Source organism: Clarias gariepinus, chromosome 19 (assembly GCF_024256425.1).
Source record: "Clarias gariepinus isolate MV-2021 ecotype Netherlands chromosome 19, CGAR_prim_01v2, whole genome shotgun sequence".
NCBI lineage: Eukaryota > Metazoa > Chordata > Actinopteri > Siluriformes > Clariidae > Clarias > Clarias gariepinus.
Window position 1 is genome coordinate 3665318 of NC_071118.1, and position 15884 is coordinate 3681201.

Consider the following 15884-nt stretch of genomic DNA (forward strand, 5'->3'; position numbering starts at 1 on the left):
TGTCTTATGTCCATACGCTCAAGAGAGGATTCTTAAAAAAAATAAAATAAAAAAAAAAGTTACACATGACACATGCAATTCTCTAAACACATAGAGAAATGCCTTGGGGCTCAAATGGTTACATTTCATAGGTTTGTATGAATATTAATACCCTGGGTAGATGTCTTCCGATAATATCACATTGTTTATTAACTCTCAAGTGACAATTTGTTATCAGATTGTTGTTGCCATGCCAGAAAGTCACAAGGAAACAGTATATATTATAAAAGTTGCACAGACCACTACACTGGCACAACAGGTGGAAAGACACATACAACACATTTTTGATGGTGGTGTATAACTTTTTGAAAGTGTAACAGTATTTTAAAATATATATTATGGCATTGTATTGAAAAGTGAATTGTTTAAATGCATATAGTTTAAGTTGTATTATTGTACATGGAACTGATTAGTACTAAAAAATGTAATAAGTTGGTATTTTTACAGACTTGTGTGATGGAAAATGGATCATACAGATATGAGATTCTCAGGATCGAAGGATTGCGGATCACGCGTTATTCATCTTATCCAGTGTTTGCTCTTCTTTTCTTGATCTATCTGTTTATTATGGTATCTAATATTGGCATTGTCATGATGATAGCAATGGACAAAGCTCTTCACAAACCAATGTACTTCCTTTTCTGTAACCTTCCTTTGAGTGATGCAATCAGCGCTACTGTCATACTGCCTAGGTTACTCAAAGACATTGTGGCTGAATCAGACAGGTATATCAGCTTTATCGCTTGTGTAATTCAAGCCTTTAGTATTCACTCTTTGGGTACGAGTGCACACACTATATTAATTGTCATGGCTTTTGACAGATACGTGGCCATATGTGACCCATTAAGATACCACACCATAATGAATAACATAATGGTTGTGAGGCTCTCAGTAATAGCTTGGATAACCGCTATTTTCCCAGTCGGGGTTCTTTTGGCCCTCACAGCAAGGCTCTCTCATTGTAGTTCAGTGATATCTAATCCCTTCTGTGACAATCCTTCTCTGTTTAAACTTTCCTGTGAAAATTTGTTACTTAATCAGATTGTTGGTTTGTTTTCCTCAGTCATGTTTGGGATAATCTCAATATCATGTATCGCTGTTACTTATCTAAAAATCGCACATGTATGTTTAAAAAATAAAAACAGCATGATAAAAGGCAAGGCCATAAAAACATGTAGCACACATCTGATTGTGTATCTCATTTTGCTTGGATGCGGCAGTACTGTTATTATTTTGCACCGTTTCTCAGCTTATGAGGAACTTCGAAATATGGCCAGTGTCTTATTTTGTGTTATTCCATCAAGCCTTAACCCTGTCGTATACGGCCTTCAGACCAAAGAAATTAGACAGGGGCTTAAGCAAATATTCCTGAGAAGGAAAGTGATTCCAGGATGACTTCTTTATTTATTTAAAGTATACAATATATGTATTTCTATGCTTTACATTTTAGAAAATATTATCAGAAAAATATTTATATCATATATTTATACATTTTAAAAAAACTGTTTTACCTTTCCAGTGAGATTAAGTATTACCTTGTCCATCATTTTATTCTGATGTTATACACTGATTATAAATATATTGTCTGTAAATATGTTTCCTTTGCAAAGAAACAATGGTTTCTCAATCCTGACCCTGGTTGACCTTCCACCCAGCAAGTTTTAGTCATTTCTTACCTCCCAGCACTAACAAGATATTAACAACCTTCTCTGAATTAAAGGTGCGTGTGATGGAGCAGGGGAAACATTAAAATGCTTAATGTCCTCCCGGATCAGGGTGAAGAACCATTGATGTAAAGCATCTAAATGCTAATTATTTTTTAACTGCATATACTTAGAAAAATATTAAAATCTGGCTAGTAAGATTTTCAAGAATGAGCAACATTTATTCTGGAGTTTTTGTTCGTCACACTTGCTTATACATTTTTTTTATGTGGAAATTAGTTTGTTGTGTAATATTGTAATTTGCATTTCTGTATAAGTTTTACATATTTTAATGGAGAAGTAATGGATTTTTTCATTTTTTGCTGTTACGTTTTTAATGTCATAAAATAATCATGCAAAACAAACATTTGTATTTAAAAACATTAAGATGCCTAGGACATTTGTGCAGCATGTATATGTATATAATCTTTGTGGTTTGTATGCACTGCAACTGGTGAAAAATGGAAGCAGTAATCATAATAATAATAATAATTATTATTATTATGATAATAATAAATATAGTTGCAGCAACAATGACGGGCCCAAGCACCATGTGCCATCGCCACCCAGGTGAACCGCAGAACTTGCACACATCACACACTATATACAGTAGGGCTGATGTCAGTTTAGGCCCTAAAATTTGTTGAGTGCGTTAGAGAGAGAGAGAGTGTGTGTGCATGTGTGTGTGTGTGTGTGTGTGTGTGTGTGCGTGCGTGAGATAAGTAAATGTGTTTGTGCGTGTTTGTGTGGTGTGTGTCTGTGTGGTAACATTTGTAATGTGTGTGTTAGTATGTGTGTGAGATGTGACTTGTTAGTGTGTGTGTGTGTGTGTGTGTGTGATGTACTGTATGTGTGTGTGTTAAAACATGTGCGCGTGTGAGCGAGAGATGTGAGTGTTAACATTTGTGATGTGTGTGTGTATGTATGTGATATAAGTGTTTGTGCGTGGGTGTGTGTGTGTGTGTATGTGTCATTGAGTGTGTACGTGCATGAATTTGTTTGTGTGTGTATGTGTGTGTGTATAAGAGAGAAAAAGAGAGAGAGGTGTGTGTGTATGTGTGTACGATTAGCTGCAGATGTTAAAAAATTAGCATCAGAATTCTACATACAACACCCCATAATGACAACATGAAAAAAGTTTACTTGAGATTTTTGCAAATTTATTAAAAATAAAAAAATTGAGAAAGTACATGTACATAAGAATTCACAGCAGTTGCCATGAAGCTCAAAATTGAGCTCAGCAGACGCATCCTGTTTCCCCTCAACATCCTTGAGATGTTTTTTCAGCTTAATTGGAGTCCACCTGTGGTAAATTCAATTGATTGCACATGATTTGGAAAGGCACACACCTGTCTATATAAGGTCCCACAGTTGACAGTTCATGTCAGAGCACAAACCAAGCATGAACTCAAAGTAATTGTCTGTAGACCTTTGAGGCACAAATCTGGGGAAGGTTACAGAAAAAATTCTGCTGCTTTGAAGGTTCCAATGAGCACAGTGACCTCCAAGTGGAAGAAGTTCGAAACCACCAGGACTCTTTCTAGAGCTGGCTGACCATCTAAACTGAGCGATCGGGGGAGAGGGGCCTTAGTCAGGAAGGTGACCAAGAACACATTGGGCACTTTGTCAGAGCTCCAGAGGTCCTCTATGGAGAGAGGAGAACCTTCCAGAAGGACAACAATCTCTGCAGCAATCCACCAATCAGGCCTATATGGTAAAGTGCTTTCTTTTTTTTCTTTTTTTTAATAAATTGGCAAAAATCTCAAGTAAACTTTTTTCATGTTGTCATTATGGGGTGTTGTGTGTATGTGGCAGGTTGAGGCTCCACCTACTTGCATTTAATTGGTTACTTGGTTTGTTGGTTGTCCTATGGGGGAGGCAGTGGGAAGATATATAGGTTTGGTGACAGGGTAGCCTTGGTCACATGTTTCTGTCCCTGCTTTCATGCCATCCCTGTATCATTCAGGTATGTGGAGTGAAGCTGGTTTGGTTGCTTGTGGTAGACTGCAGCTCGTGGTAGTGTGTTTCTCCTTGTTTGTGTGTGAAGTGTGGTACTGAGAGAGAACTGTATAACATACTTTTGCGGTCACAGGAGTGAGTGCCAGAGGCGGGTTGTAGTCCTGGTGGCGGTCTCCGTTCCACATGTGAGTGTGTGTGTGCGCGCATGTGAGTGTCTCTACACAGATGTAAGGACTGGTGAGGTGCTGTGGAGGCCTAGTTGTGCCTCTTGTTGCCTGCTGTCACGTCTCACCTGTTGTACTTTGAGTCACTTTTTGGGATATCTCAGTCATTCTTGTATGACATTTATGATGTGCTTGCATGTTGTATGTTAAAGTGGAATTGTTCTTCTTCTTTTGTTTTGTTTTATTTGATTTGTTTTTATATCTGTGCCTCCTGCCGCCCCACTGAGAATGAACCTGTGCTATTTCTCAGAATAAATATTCTCTAAATATTCCCTGGTGAAATTCCAGGGTGGCGTAATCGTTAAGTAGCACTTCTTTAAACCCTCGATGTCCTGCCACATTCTGGCATAATCGGCAGGATCTTACATTGGGTCGGCGGTGATATGTTTATTTAAAGAATGTTTTCTTTTTTTTTTGTAGTTAATTGTTTTTTGTTTTTTTTTGTGCCGAAGCAGCAGTTTCAGTCCGGGTTGTGTGGAGCAGTGTTCTCTATTCTCACAGGTCTCCTATCTGTGGTATCCCATGTTATAGTGGTCAGTGTGATTCAATAATGGAGAATGAGCTTAGAGAAGTCAAAGAGCTTGTGGCTCAGTTGAAGGCTGTAACTCCTCCCCTAGTTAGGGTGGGTGCTAGCCAGCCTGAGCAATTTGTACCTAGGTAAATGTCCTAGTCTGTAATGGTATTGAGGAGGCACAGGCCTGTATTTGGGCACATCACCTGTCTGTTGCTAACAGGCGTTCTTTTTATTCGACCACTTAGAGGGGGAAGTTTTTGGTTGCACTCAGTCCCATGTAGCATTGCAAGAGGCATTTTTCTCCAGGAGGCAACTGGAGTGGGAGAGTTTGTTAGAGTCCCTGTCTTTGTTGGGCCTTATGGAGAAAGTTAAGCAGAGGTTCCCTGGAGCTGTATCAAATGCTCCTGTTTTATTGTGGGATCAGTTCGATGAACATGTGTCCGATAATTTTCTCCGGCATGAGTTAAAACAGTTGGTCTGCCATGAACCCCATGTTACTCTGTTAGAAGTGTGCAGTGCGGTGATTAGGTGGGAACAAAAGGGGATGCCTGGGGGTGTGCGGGCTCCAAGACAATCTGTGTGGCCAAACTCTTTGGCCAATATGGCCAGGCCCTGTTTGCCTCTCCATCAGTGGTTGAGGTTCCTGGTGGTGTAATGTGGGCATTGGAGTATTGTCATTAGAGTGAGGGTGCGAGGTCGGCAGCAGTGCCATGTCTTGGGTGGTACCATGAAGATCGTGGCTGCTACCTGCTTTGAACAGTGGTCTGAGGAGCTGGTGCTGTTTGAGGACTTCCAGCTGGCCTATTGGCCTGCCTTTGTGCCAGTGACTTGAGGAACAGTCTGTTATCATTGTGAATGTCGGAACATTGGATGCGGTTCTCTACCCAAATACTTTGTTAGGCACCCTTCAGTGGGTGTATGCTACCAGTTTACCTCCAGGGGTGACTGAGGTAGGGGAGGTCGTTGCTACAATAGGTTCCCAGGGTTGTGTGTTCGAACCATGCCGGAGCAAATTGAAGCAGTAGAGTTATCTGCTTTGGGTGCAGAGGAGCAAGATCAGATTAGGAACCTGTTACGGCAGTATCAGTCAGTGCTTTCGGCCCACGACAATGATTTGGGGTGTACTGATCTAATCTCTCATAAAATTCCTCTGATCGACAACGTTCCTTCTAAGTATGATATAGTGAAAACGCACATTAACCAGTTGCTTGAGGATCTGATTACTGGGAGAGTTGCAGTCCTTATGCATCCCCTATTGTCCTTGTAAAGAAAAAGGATGGTAGCCTACGCATGTGCGTGGACTACTGTCAGTTGATCTCCAGGACCAGAAAAGACTTCATTCAGTATTATAATTATTATTATTAGTAGTAGATATGTTAGCCTAAAACATAATTGTTTTATTGTGTTTATGTGCTTTAAATATACACTAAACAATAAACAATGCCTTGTGCACAGTGAAAGTGAGTTGCGCGTGCGGCTTTTTGATCAAAAGGCTGATAAACATGTGCGCAGATATGAGCAGATTTATCGATAAAACTACAGACATGAAATGAAAAAAATAAAAAATATGTGCCACTCGCTGAATACAACGCGAGAGCATGCAGAATCCCCGGACTTTGACTGCACTTTTCCCATTCATTAGTATTGTAGTAGTACACAAAAAAAAAAAAATGCTGGGTTTATGTAAACACATCGTTGGGTTGTTTATGCTGGGTCAAAATTTTGTTATTTTGGGTACTTTAATCACAAATGTTGGGTTGCTTTTGCTATGAATACTAAAAGTGCTGCCTAATTAAACTCAGTGCAAAAAAAAAAAAAAAAAAAAACTTCTCCGTTTTGTCCCTAGACCTTTTGTTCCAGTGTTTATGCAGTAAACCCATGGGTGAACATGATAATTAAAGAATTTAATTAAACACGAATATATATATATATATATATATATATATATATATGTGTGTGTGTAAATATATAAAGTGCCATTTTAATTTAAATCATAATATTATGTATAAAGAAAATATAATTTATATATTCGCATTTAGTTCAATTCTTAACATTTTAATGGCTATGACACGTAGCCTACTGAGTTTGGAGGCCAGGGTTGGTTGGTTTGAAGCACATTTGAAGGAGAAGATAACGTCAAAAATACACACACAAACTCTACATGCACACACACACAATCAAACCTTTGAACAGCTTTATTTCAGTCATAAATTCACAATCACATTCCAGTGAACATTTGCCATATACTGTCTGCTATATTCTATATTTAAAAAAACTGTGGAAAAATTGTGGATTTTCCTTATTTAATATCGCTTCCGGAACATTTTATGTATATGAAAAACAGTGAAACCTAAGCACAAACAGAAAGGACAAATGAAGGAATGTATGAAATGTTAACACCTTTACCGTGTTCAAATAAATAAATAGCTACAGCATTTTGTTTCAAGACAGCCTTAATTTACATTTTTCTTTTAATTATATTGTATCGGGGTGCAGTGTGGAGAGCCGCACCACGAGATGTTTTACTGATTATAAGAGGCCTGACATGTGGCTTCAGAGGGGGGTCAGTGAAATAGAAGTTATGAGAGTGTTTATGACAGACACGGAAAGACCTTTCCGTTTGGAGATGGCCCGAGATTATTAATTAAGAAACTTAAAAGGAAACCAAAATATTCTGGAAACCAAAACAAAAAACGAAGGATCCCTTATGCCCTTACCGAGAATTTATAGGAATAGAGAGAGTAGAGTTTGTGCCTTGTGCATTTTAGCCCGAGAGCGCGCGCTTAACTGATGCATGTCGCTCTCCCTCACTTTCTCTCTCTCGCCGGCATCTTAGACACACAGGCTTGGGCTTTGCCTGTGTCTTCTTCAGCGCGCTTTGTCTTTGGCCCTGACACCTTTTACTGGTGCGATCTAATGAACACACAGTGTCGCAGTATCATGACCCTTTATATAAACACAGGTGCGGCTCATTCAGGCTGATTGCCTGATGGCGGCGTTCCCTGACAACCGTGTGTATAAATGTCAGCGCCTTTGCCTGGTCGGAACTCCGCGTGGTAACAGCCTGCAGATCTGCCCATTCTGAACAGTTTATGCGCGGCTCTGCCCCTTGTGCGAACCGCGTCGTTACATATATGTCCACAAATACTTTGACAACATACACTTATCAACTTATCATAAATAATAAAGCTTTTTATTCTCAGGAGGGGTCATTACATTGTTTTAGCGATAATTTCACAGATGTTAGTTAAGAACTAAATTACAGCTCCTGCTCCATCTAAAGCACTATCACACAAAAAAACATCCGAGAAGCCCAGAAGCTTCAAATAGAATGAACGAACTAATTAGATTAGATTAGATTAGATTAGATTCAACTTTATTGTCATTGCACATAGTTACAAGGCAACGAAATGCAGTTAGCATCTAACCAGAAATATAAGTTAGCAGTGGGGTATAAACATATTGTGGCGGGGCCGGGGTTTCGCTTGGGAACCATCATGCTTTGCGGGATGGGGCTGTTATGTGTTCACCCTGTTGGGAAAAGGTGTTTGGAGTTCTGTTCTGAGCGGAGTGGAGGCGTGGAGGTTCCGGCCCTGGAACTCGGGGGGAAGTCCTACGGTGACGCAGCGCAGGCACCAAAGCAAGCTAGAGCACCGTGCCAGCCAGCAGAGTGAACTGCGGCTGCCTTCCTACAACGGCGCCGTTGAGCCCCACGCGTTCCTCGCTCAAGTGGAGCTAGCCGCCAAATTCGGGGGCTGGTCCCCGGCGGAAACAGCCGTCCAGGCGGCCCTCGCGCTGGAGGGCGCCGCGCTCCGCGCTCTGGAAGACCTCCGTGCTGATGAGCGGGAGGACTGGGCGAAGTTGCGGGAGGCGCTACACCTCCGGTTCAGCGCAGGTGGCCGTAGGGAGGCCGCAAGCGAGGAGCTGGCGACCCGCGAGCGGCGCGCCTCCAAGCCACTAGGGGCGTTTGCCATGGACCTGCGATCTCTCGTGCGCCAGGGCTACCCGGATTTCGAACACGGCCAGCAGGAAGAGCTAGCTCGTCGCGCGGAACCTAGCCGGGGACAGGGCTACCCGTCGAGGCTAGGCCTCGACCCAGCCTCCGAGTTTCCGCGACGACGCCAAGGCCAGGGACCGCCAGACTACCGCTGCAACGTTCTCCGGCCGGAGGACAGCGTACCCCAGCAGCCGTTAAACTAGCTTCGGGGGGCGCCCAGGGGAACCCGCCTCCCGCAGCCATCTTTGTTTCCCCAACTGCTGTGGGGGTCTACGTGGACTGTGGCCTGGACAACGTTTCGCTGCTGCGCGGGGGATTGTTGGAGCAAGGAGAGCGCGGTTGTGTGCTGCCGGAACCGGCCGTGAACATTCGCACCGTGTCGGGGAGTTATTTGAGGATACGGGCCTGTCGCACAGTGCGAATACAAGTAGGTGCAATCATTCTTTCTCACCCATTCTTTGTGGTGGACATCGAGGATGATTGTATCTTGGGGTTAGACATTTTGGAAAGGTGGGATGCGGTACTGAATCTCGCGGACGGGACTCTGCGTGGTAATTTCGGTTTAGCCAGGTTGCTAGTGCCCAAATCGCAGCCGGACGGGTTAGTAGCACGCACCAGGGGGGCGGAACTTCCGGTGGACGCGCCATGTAAACATCCGGTAGCCGACCGAGCGAGAATAATGGCCGAGCTGATGCGGCGTAGCAGTGTGGGGCTAAATCAGACGCAGACCGACACCGTGAAGTCCCTTTTGCCCGAGTTCGCGGATTTTTTCGCGGTAGATGAGCGCAAGTGCACTCATACCAATTTGGTGCAGCACAATATCGATATGGGTAACGCCGCTTCTGTTCGGTTACATCCGAGACGCCTCCCGTTAGCTAAACGAGCTATACCCGAGCAGAAGCTGCGTGAGATGGCCGACTCGGGCGTCATAGAGCCAGCATCCGGACCGTGGTCTTCACCCGTTGTACTTGTGCGTAAAAAGGACGAATCGTGGCGGTTTTGCGTGGACTACCGGCGGTTAAACGAGGTGACGCGCAAAGATTCTTATCCGTTACCGCGAATAGATGATGCGCTGGAACACATTGCAGGCTCGGCGTGGTTTAGCTCGTTGGATTTGCGTAGCGGGTACTGGCAAGTAGAGTACGGGTATGGGCAAGGGCTATGGCAATTTCGGCGCATGCCGTTCGGCCTCTGCAACGCTCCAGCTACGTTCGAACGATTGATGGAGAGAGTATTGGCGGATATCCCTCGAAACCGTTGTGTCGTCTACTTAGACGATTTACTGGTGCACGGCAAGGAATTTGCGGTCGCGCTAGCTAACCTACGGGAGGTATTTCTAGCTATTCGGCGGGCGAAATTGCGGCTCAATCCCAAAAAGTGCCAGTTGTTGCGGCAAGAGTCTTTCTGGGACACGTGATTAGCGCTCAAGGGATTGTCACCGATCCAGCCAAAATTGCTGCGGTACAAAATTGGCCTGAACCATTAAATGTGTCGCAGCTACGCACCTTTCCCAGGTTAGCGTCGTAACCGAGCGGGAAAATTGCATGCTAACGCAGATGCGTTATCCTGCCGGCCGTGCAGCAAAGAAGAGCGTGTAGGTGGTCACGACATCGAACACACCCCCGACCCCCGTGAATCAGAACATGCTCCCTGCGCAGTCTTCCGAAGCCCCCGTCAGTAATCGGCCGTCCGAGCCGGCCTGCAGCCGAGTTACTGCGTCACCTAACCCATCGTCTGTGGTCGTTTCGCCTGTGCCACAGATGGACTGCGATCAGCTAATGGTCGAGCAGGAGAAGGACCCGGTGCTGCAGCGGGTATTAGGTTGGGTTAACGCGGGCCATAGACCGGATTATGCCACCGTTGCCCACCTGGGACCAGAAGAAAAAGCTCTCCACTCGCAGTTTAACCGACTAGCATTGCGGGGGGGTTTACTCTACCGCCAATGGGAACGGCCGCGTGGCGCTGGCGAATCTTTTTAGCTGCTGGTGCCGCGGACTTTGCGGGCATGTGTGCTGGGGATGGTTCATGGGCATACAGGTTCGGGACACTTCGGGGTAACCAAAACACTGCGGCGGTTGCGTGCTCGGTTCTATTGGCCGGGCTGTCATACTGATAGTGAACTTTTTGTTCACAGATGCGACGTCTGCACGGCAAAGAAGGGCCCTACCCAGCGCTCGCGAGCACCCTTGCAAGACTTCCGGGTGGGGGCGCCCATGGAACGTATGGGCGTGGACATTCTGGGGCCGTTTCCCATCTCTGATCGCGGGAATCGTTATGTGCTGGTGGCCATGGATTATTTCACCAAGTGGCCGGAGGCGTTTGCTGTTCCTGATCAGAGCGCTTCCATCACGGCTCGAGTGCTGGTGGATGAGGTGTTCAGCCGATTCGGCGGCCCGGAGCAGTTGCACAGCGATCAGGGGCGTAACTTCGAGGCTGAGGTGTTTACGGCGGTGTGCGAGCGCCTCGGGGTGAAAAAGACCCGCACCACGCCCCTGCATCCACAAAGTGACGGCCTCGTGGAACGATTCAACCGAACACTCACCACCCAACTCGCCATTCTTACCAGCGACCGGCAGAAAGATTGGGACGAGCATTTGCCTCTCGTGCTTTGGGCTTATCGTACAGCAGTGCAGGAGTCCTCACAACTGACGCCAGCTGCGTTAATGTTTGGTCGCGAGTTGCGCACGCCTGTGGATCTGGTGTTCGGGCCCCCTCCACAAGTGGACTTACCCACGAAACCGGGTTTGGATTATTTTTGTTCTTTGAAAGACAAACTGTTCCGTATCCATGAGTTGGCGCGTAGACACTTGGCGGACGCCGTGGTTAAGCAGCGCCGCGTGTACGATACTCACAGCCGGGGGCGAGACTTTGCTACTGGGGAGCAGGTTTGGGTGTATTCCCCCCGGAAGGAAAAGGGGGCTCTCGCCTAAGCTTATGTCGCACTGGGTGGGCCCCTGCACGGTCGTTGCACAGCTCTCTGATGTGGTCTACCGGGTGCGGTTGACGAAGCGGTCGCAATTGGTCGTGCTCCACCGGGACCGTCTGGCTCCTTATCAGCCCCACGCCAGGGCATCGTCGGATTCTGTGGAGGCCAGTCCGCCTCAGGAGGAGGGCGACGGCCCCCCTTCCCCCGCAAAAAGATTCCGGCGTTCCCAACGCCAGCGCCGCCCACCATCACGCCTGCTAGACTGAGTGCGCCATGGTGATACATACATATATCAATATACATATATTAGTGTACTGTCTATGTGCAGATTATACAAGTGAATGTACAGGGAATATTTACAGAAATATTATACAGGGATGTTGGGTTATCAGTGATGATGATGCCATGCATGTAAAGGGGTTAGGTGGTTGGTGAAGTATTCAATAAGGTAACCACTATGGGGTAAAAACTGTTTCTCATCCTGCTGCTCTTGGCTTTTAGGCATCTGAACCTTTTCCCAGAGGGAAGAAGTGAAAAAAAAAAAGTTTATGTGCAGGGTGAGAGGTGTTTTTCACGATGCTACGGGCCCTACGCAAACACCTTTTCTTGTACACCTCCTCAATGCCATGAAGAGGGGTACCAATAATGCGCTGGGCGGTTTTCACCACCCTTTGGATGGATTCACGCTCCGAAACAGAGCAGTTACCGTACCAGACTGTAATGCAGCTGGTTAGGATGCTCTCTACTGCACAATGATAGAAATTGTTTATTATGTCCTTAGAAAGGTGATTCTTCCTCAGTAGTCTCAGGAAGAAGAGACGCTGGGAAGCTTTCTTGAGGAGACTGGAGGTATTAGTGAACCAGGTTAAGTCCTCATAAATGTGTATCCCCAGGAACTTGAAGGTAGTAACACGTTCGACCATTGTCCCATTGATGTAGACAGGGGTGTGTGTATTACCTCTTCTCCTTCTGAAGTCCACAATGAGCTCCTTGGTCTTACTGGTGTTCAGGAGCAGGTGATTGTCAGCACTCCACTCGGCCAAGTGCATTACCTCTGCCCTGTAGTTGGTCTCGTCGTTGTCATAATTAATTTTCTTAAAACGTTATGTAATTAAGTAGAGCAACAAAAAAGTTAAAAGTTTTGGGTTATATCGCAAAACTTTTGGGTTATAATGCAAAACATGACTTTCTTCGCCACATTCAGAATTCAGAAGAAAAAAATTAATTTAATCCATTTTAGAATAAGATTGTGACATAACAAAATGTGGAAAAAGTGATGCGCTGTGAATACTTTCCTGATACACTGTAATGCCACACAAAGTTATTAATCACTTTTTAGCATAAGTTTAAGCCCCAGGCCACGTAACTCTCAGGCTTTCTAATGGCAGCAGATTCCAACCTGCGTGCCAATTTTCATACATTTTTGAGCATGTTAAAACCCCTGAAAATCCCAAAAGGGTGGAAAAATAAATAAATAAATGATCCTTAGGAAAACAGGAGGGTCCTGCGCACCCTATAGTGCTTGGGCCTTAAAAATAAATATAGTTGCAAGCAATGATGAGCAGGCCCAAGCACCCTGTCTGCCCTGTTTTTTCCCACGCTGTCACTTTCCCCATGTGCTCATGTTTTCCCTAGCCCATCATGTGTCCTTTCCTATGCCCCGCCTCACAGCAGGAGCTTTAGATGTTCTTGGAGTTTGCTAATTTCCATCGCTGTTTCATCCAAAGCTATAAATCAATCGCTTCCCCCCTCATGGCCCTGACTCCCCCAAAAAGAGTGTATACACTGGTAAGAGTGGGTGGAGATCCCATTCAGTCTGGACTGACCACAAAAACCTGAAATACCTACGGCGTGCCAAGATGCTAAACTCTTGCCAGGCTCGATGGTCACTTTTCTTTACCAGGTTTAACTTCACTCTCTTCTATAACCCAGGGTCAAAGAACTCCAAGACAGATGCTCTTTTCAGACAGTTTTTGCTCACTCGCAACTCCACTTCCAATGAGACCATCATCCCTCCATCCTGCTTGCTCACAGCGACCAAACTTAATATCGAGACCAAGTTCCAACAAGCCCTGTCTTAGGAACCAGGGCCAAGTAATGTACCTCCTAACTGCCTCTTCGTCCCCCTTATTCTATGCTCTCAGGTCCTGGAATGGGCACACAGCTCCAAGCTGTCATGACACCCTGGCTCAGCTCGAACCTTGTCTCCGGTTTAGCAACGTTTTTGTGGGCAACTGTAAAGGAGAACATCTCCAGTTTTGTGGCAGCATGCAAAATCTGTATAAGAAACAACCATGTCAACATGGCCCCAGCAGGCCTTGTCAGACCCCTGCCTATCCCGTACCACACTTAATCTGACATTACTCTAGATTTCGTCACAGGGTTACCCACTTCCAATGGCAACACCTTCATTATGACTGTGGTGAATCAGTTCTCTAAAGTGACTCACTTCATTCCATTGCCAAAACTCCCATCCACCAAGGAGACTGCCAAACTCATGATTTCAAGCTCCATGGCCTCCCCAAAGACATTGTCTCCAACCATGGGCCACAGTTCACCTCACTGTTTTAAGAGGCGTTTCGCAAACTCATTGAAGCCACCCTAAGTCTGTCCTTATGTTCCCAACTGCAGTCCAACAGACCAAGAGGAAGAATTAGTCCCTTGAGGTAGCCGTGAGGTGCATGGCTTCCCAGGATGTCTCCTCTTGGAGAAAGTTTCTGCCCTGGGTGGAGTATGCCAGTAACTCCCAAGTCTCATCATCTTATAGTTTGTCACATTTCCAGTGCTGGCTAGGGTATCAACATGCCGTCCTAGGAGGAGAATGTCAGCATCCCGTCTGCCCAAGTTTTGTCCTCCTTACAACTCTGTCCCCATAACATTGAGCCTTTTACCATTACTAAGATTGTCAAACCCTGTGCTGTTAAGCTCTTGCTCCCCTCAACTATGCGGCAGGTCAACCCCACGTTTTACGTGTCCCAATTATGCCGTCTGACCTCATGCCCTTTCAGGCATGTTACTTGTGCTGAAAAGTGGTTAAAAACTTGTGTGAAATTATATTGAGTGACATCATATTGAGTGACATCACATTGAGTGACATGTAACATGCTCAAATCACACACTGCACTAACACCTCATTAAAAAAAAAAGAAAAATGTGTTGTTTTTTTATTGTATTTTTTACCGGCCATAGTGATTTGGGATACTGTATATGGCAATTGAAAAAGAATGCATTTTAGTACAATGCAAATACATTAAAAAAACATATATGTGTACTACTGAGCATAAACGTGTTTTATGGAGAAGAAGATATGATAACTAGTTGCCTTTAAGTATTTTAATGGTGCAAAAAGACAAACTTTAGAGGCATGTCATCGGGAACCTTTATTGGAATGTAAATGTACATCCAAGCTTAGCTGCAGGAATCTGTGAGGGCAACATACAAGAAAATTAGTGTACCCAGGGCAGGCTTAGTATCAATTACCCTTGTATGGTTGTCTACAATAAACATTGGTGCTGTCAGAATGAATGATTAATCCAAGTGATTAATAATAAAAAATATTATATATACAGGTCCTTCTCAAAAAATTAGCATATTGTGATAAAGTTCATTATTTTCTGTAATGTACTGATAAACATTAGACTTTCATATATTTTAGATTCATTACACACAACTGAAGTAGTTCAAGCCTTTTATTGTTTTAATATTGATAATTTTGGCATACAGCTCATGAAAACCCAAAATGCATATCTCAAAAAATTAGCATATTTTATCCGACCAATAAAAGAAAAGTGTTTTTAATACAAAAAAGTCAACCTTCAAATAATTATGTTCAGTTATGCACTCAATACTTGGTCGGGAATCCTTTTGCAGAAATGACTGCTTCAATGCGGTGTGGCATGGAGGCAATCAGCCTGTGGCACTGCTGAGGTGTTATGGAGACCCAGCGGCCTTAAGCTTATCCAGAGTGTTGGGACTGCGTCTCTCAACTTTCTCTTCACAATATCCCACAGATTCTCTATGGGGTTCAGGTCAAAAGAGTTGGCAGGCCAATTGAGCACAGTAATACGATGGTTAGTAAACCATTTACCAGTGGTTTTGGCACTGTGAGCAGATGCCAGGTCGTGCGGAAAAATGAAAATCCTCATCTCCATAAAGCTTTTTAGCAGATGGAATCATAAGGGCTCCAAAATCTCCTGATAGCTAGCTGCATTGACCCTGCCCTTGATAAAACACAGTGGACCAACACCAGCAGCTGACATGGCACCCCAGACCATCACTGACTGTGGGTACTTGACACTGAACTTCAGGCATTTTGGCATTTACCTCTCACCATTCTTCCTCCATACTCTGGCACCTTGATTTCTGAATGACATGCAAAATCGCTTTCATCCGAAAAAAGTACTTTGGACCACTGAGCAACAGTCCAGTGCTGCTTCTCTGTAGCCCAGGTCAGGCGCTTCTGCCACTGTTTCTGGTTCAAAAGTGGCTTGACCTGGGGAATGAGGCACCTGTAGTCCATTTC

General features: G+C 44.8%; 1 protein-coding gene across 1 annotated transcript; it reads left to right on the top strand.

Annotated features, from left to right (window-relative positions):
* The first annotated feature begins 495 nt into the window (after window positions 1-495).
* Window positions 496-1434, top strand: LOC128507622 (olfactory receptor 4E1-like). The gene has a single exon (XM_053478667.1). The coding sequence runs from the start codon at window positions 496-498 to the stop codon at window positions 1432-1434; it is 939 nt and encodes a 312-aa protein (XP_053334642.1).
* The last annotated feature ends 14450 nt before the right edge of the window (window positions 1435-15884 follow it).